At 54.4% G+C, this 3,564-nt stretch overlaps 1 protein-coding gene across 1 annotated transcript in view; it reads left to right on the forward strand.

Moving 5' to 3' along the window:
- LOC144236013 (long-wave-sensitive opsin 1-like) overlaps positions 1–3,564 on the forward strand; it is a 12,472-nt gene that overhangs the window by 5,390 nt on the left and 3,518 nt on the right. Inside the window, exons 3-5 of the mRNA XM_077769613.1 lie at positions 1,362–1,530; positions 3,043–3,147; positions 3,390–3,459. Of these exons, the coding sequence (XP_077625739.1) occupies positions 1,362–1,530; positions 3,043–3,147; positions 3,390–3,459 (344 nt within the window). The remainder of the gene's footprint in view (positions 1–1,361; positions 1,531–3,042; positions 3,148–3,389; positions 3,460–3,564) is intronic.

The raw sequence follows: 3,564 nt of genomic DNA on the forward strand, positions 1-3,564 counted from the left end.
CCCTGAGCGGACAGGGGGCCAATGGGTTCAGCCTGCTGCGCATCCAAGAAGACAGGGAGCCTGAGGGCCGTGGCGCCCAGCGCCTGTCTCTGGGCCACCAGCTGTCACACCACTGCAGCTCTTCCATTCTAAAAGTTTCCCAGCACTCTGGGGTCTCCATTCCTGGGATCTTAGTATCCACATCTAACTCGGGCTCATCTAATTGTCACCTAAACTGGTCCCCAATTCAGATTCTGAGGGGTGGAGGTGAAGAAGAGAAAAGAAAAACAAGCCACTAGGCCAGCCAGGGCCTGGGGAAGGCAGGGGGAGCCCGGCCCCGGGTTTGAATTGCTAGTGCCGCGAACACCACAAAGTTACTTTACCACACCACTCCTCCATTTTCCCATCAGTGAAATGGGGGCAGGACTTGGGGGGAGATTTAAATGAGCATATCAGACCCTCCCGACCCTATGAGGTAGGTGCCAATTCACTGTACACGGCAGGACACTGCCCACCGCCAATATCTAACTGCCTCTCATTTTACAGGTGATGGTGCAACGCTCTCCCAAAGGTATAGAACGGGAGTATAGAATACATAGGAGTATTAGATACTAATAAGTGACATAGTCCTTCACTAACGTTACTAGTAAATGCATCTTTTAGAAGTATTAATGATACCATTCTTTATTAAAGTATCAAATAACTGGATCTGGCCTGACAGCCACTGAAATTTCAAAGTGGTAATGAATATGGTGACATTGGGAAACGTCTGCCGCCTCTGTAAGGCGACCAAGTTCAGGCACTGCTGATGCTGCCATGCCCATAATGGAAGGCAGTGCCAAGTGTCCATTAGAGTTTAGTGGAAAAAAGCTGGCCTCCTTCCTGCCCCCGTTAATGGAGCCCTAAATTCTGCACACAGCGCTCCAGTGCCTCCTTGCCCGTCTCCACCTGCCAGGTGGTGGGCAGTGGTGCTAAATCTGGAAGCCTGAGTGAACGTGCACACTGGCCGCAGGGCTGCAGGTCCTCGAGTATGTCCTGTTTCCTTGCCCTTGGCTGGGACCGCAGCACCTCAGCGTGGTCACATGGGGTGCGGGCACGGCCGTCGGAAGTTGCGTCTGCATCCGAAGAAAGGCTGGTGGCCAACTAAGACAAAGATAGGAATCGGGGTGGTGCAGACCCAAGAGGAAAGAATGGGGAAAGAGGGCATCAGAGAAATTGACCAAAGACCCGAGGCCACCCTGCAGCTGAGCACACTTTTTGGAGAATTGGGTTTTTCACATGGGTGGGGAGCACGGCTCTTGATCTTGCTGGTGTTGGCTGGTCTGGGGAGAAGAAGTGATGTGGGAGTCTCGGAGCCCTCACCTCCCTGCTGTCCCCCGCAGGCATCACGGGTCTCTGGTCCCTGGCCGTCATTTCCTGGGAGAGGTGGCTCGTAGTTTGCAAGCCCTTTGGCAACGTGAGATTTGATGCCAAGCTGGCCATCGTGGGCATTGCCTTCTCCTGGATCTGGGCTGCTGTGTGGACAGCCCCGCCCATCTTCGGCTGGAGCAGGTAAGGATGCCAGTATGTCAGGATGCAGCTCGTTTAGGATAGAGGGTGAAGGACAGCGGGGAGGGTCACACTCATGACTCCATTTGTAACCTTGGGATCAACTGCTTCCTGTTTCTGGGCCTCTGCGGCCCCACAAGTAGAGTGAGGATGGACCCAACTCTCCCTGGGACCCGTTTGAGGGCACAGTGTCTATGAGCCTATAAACCTGCCTGGCTATGACATGGAAGCGGGCCCTGTGATCTCTGAGCCTCTAGAAAGGTCTGTTTCTGCCAAACATGAATGGCTCATGGGAACACACAGAGAAAGGTCACAAGCTCGAGACACAGGAGCAGCTGTAAGTGAAAGCAGGGCCCTCTCACCCACTCTGCCCTAGGCCTATTTCTCGCACTTTCTGAGGAGCCTCCCTTTTAGAGGCTTGTTAGTTTGTAGGTACACCTGGGCCTATAGGTCCTTTGTGTCTGGGCCAGGCTGCTCCTTTGGGGGCTCAGATGTGATGTGTATTTTACCACAATGAAAACAGAAGGGGGGCGCCTGGGTGGCTCAATCGGTTAAGCGTCTGACTTCAGCTCAGGTCATGATCTCACAGTTTGTGAGTTCGAGCCCTGTGTCGGGCTCTGTGCTGACAGCTCTGAGCCTGGAGTCTGCTTCAGATTCTGTCTCGCCCTCTCTCTGCCCTTCCCATGCTCATGCTCTGTCTCCTTCTGTCTTTCAATAATAAAAAAATGTTAATTTCAAAAAAAAAAAAGAAACAGAAAGGGCTATAAGACCTAAAACTGGACAAAGGGTTACCAAAACCCTGCCCAAGGCCTCTCTTTGGGGGCAGTGAAAACGTTCTGGAACTAGACAGAGGTGGTGTTGCACAAACAATACTGTGAATGTGCTATAGCTGCCATTGCTTGAATTGTTCACTTCAAAAGTGGTTGGTTAGGGGCACCTGGGTGGCTCTGTCAGTTAACTGTCCGACTCTTGATCTCGGCTCAGGTCATGGTCTCACGGTTCGTGAGATGGAGCCCCACATCGGGCTCTGAGCTGACAACGCAGAGCCTGCTTGGGATTCTCTCTCTGCCCCTGCCCAGCCCATGAGCACACATACACTCTCTCTCTCAAATAATAATTAAATAAACTTCAACAAACAAAACTTTAATTCATGTAGTGTGAGTTTCACCATAATTCANCTGGGGCTGCCACTGCAGCCCTGCCTCCCTTGTCCTTGACCCGATGGGAAGGGACGATGGGAAGGGACTGTCCCCTGCTTTCTGCAGTAAGGGAGAAAGGCCCAGTAAGGGAGCAGAGCCGCATTTCTTCCCTGACCCGGACGGTCTTCCCCTGGGGAGGAAGCCTGCCTTTCCCAGGGAGTGAAGTGCAAGTGCAACCAGCCAGGTCCGCAAGTGAAACCCGCAGACCAAAAGGCTTTTTGTTTTTGAGAGGCTGCCACCAGAGCGACCTTGTCCCCTTCACGGGGCTGTGGGGGCAGGCCGAGGAGTGGCTTCACGTGCGCCCTCTGCCCCCCAGACCCGCTCTCCACTCTCCTCACTGGGAAGTTGATCCCGTCCCCAGCCATCCCCCACCCCGCTACTTAGGCAATCGGAGCGAGGCGAAAGAGGAAGAACCTTATTCGTAAGTTGTCCCCTTGTCGACCAGCTCACGTAGGATTCATTTGACCCAGATGTGCGTTTGTTCCTGTTGAGCTCCCGCTGGGCACCCGCGGTAGACGGCCCTTCGGGGCGACACCTTTCTGATACGAAGCTGCTTGTTCCCACGATCAGAGCAACATGTGCTCATAAGCTCTTTCCAGCGTGAAGGCTACCAGCTTCCCGCCTTCAGCCCGTGATCTGCCCCCACCCCGCCTCCTCCCCCAGACCGTTGGCGGTCAGGGATCAGAAGCCACCTCGCTGGCTCCCACGGGTGTCCAGCCGTGGCTTGGGCCTTGTTAGCTCGGGGCTGTGTCCCCACCCACAGCAGACGCCGTCCAGCCTCCATGTCTTCCCCCGTTCGCCCTTCAGACCTGAGCACGGGAGGGAACACGCTGTTAAG

Source organism: Crocuta crocuta, unplaced genomic scaffold, assembly GCF_008692635.1.
Source record: "Crocuta crocuta isolate KB4526 unplaced genomic scaffold, BGI_CrCroc_1.0 scaffold978, whole genome shotgun sequence".
Classification (NCBI taxonomy): domain Eukaryota; kingdom Metazoa; phylum Chordata; class Mammalia; order Carnivora; family Hyaenidae; genus Crocuta; species Crocuta crocuta.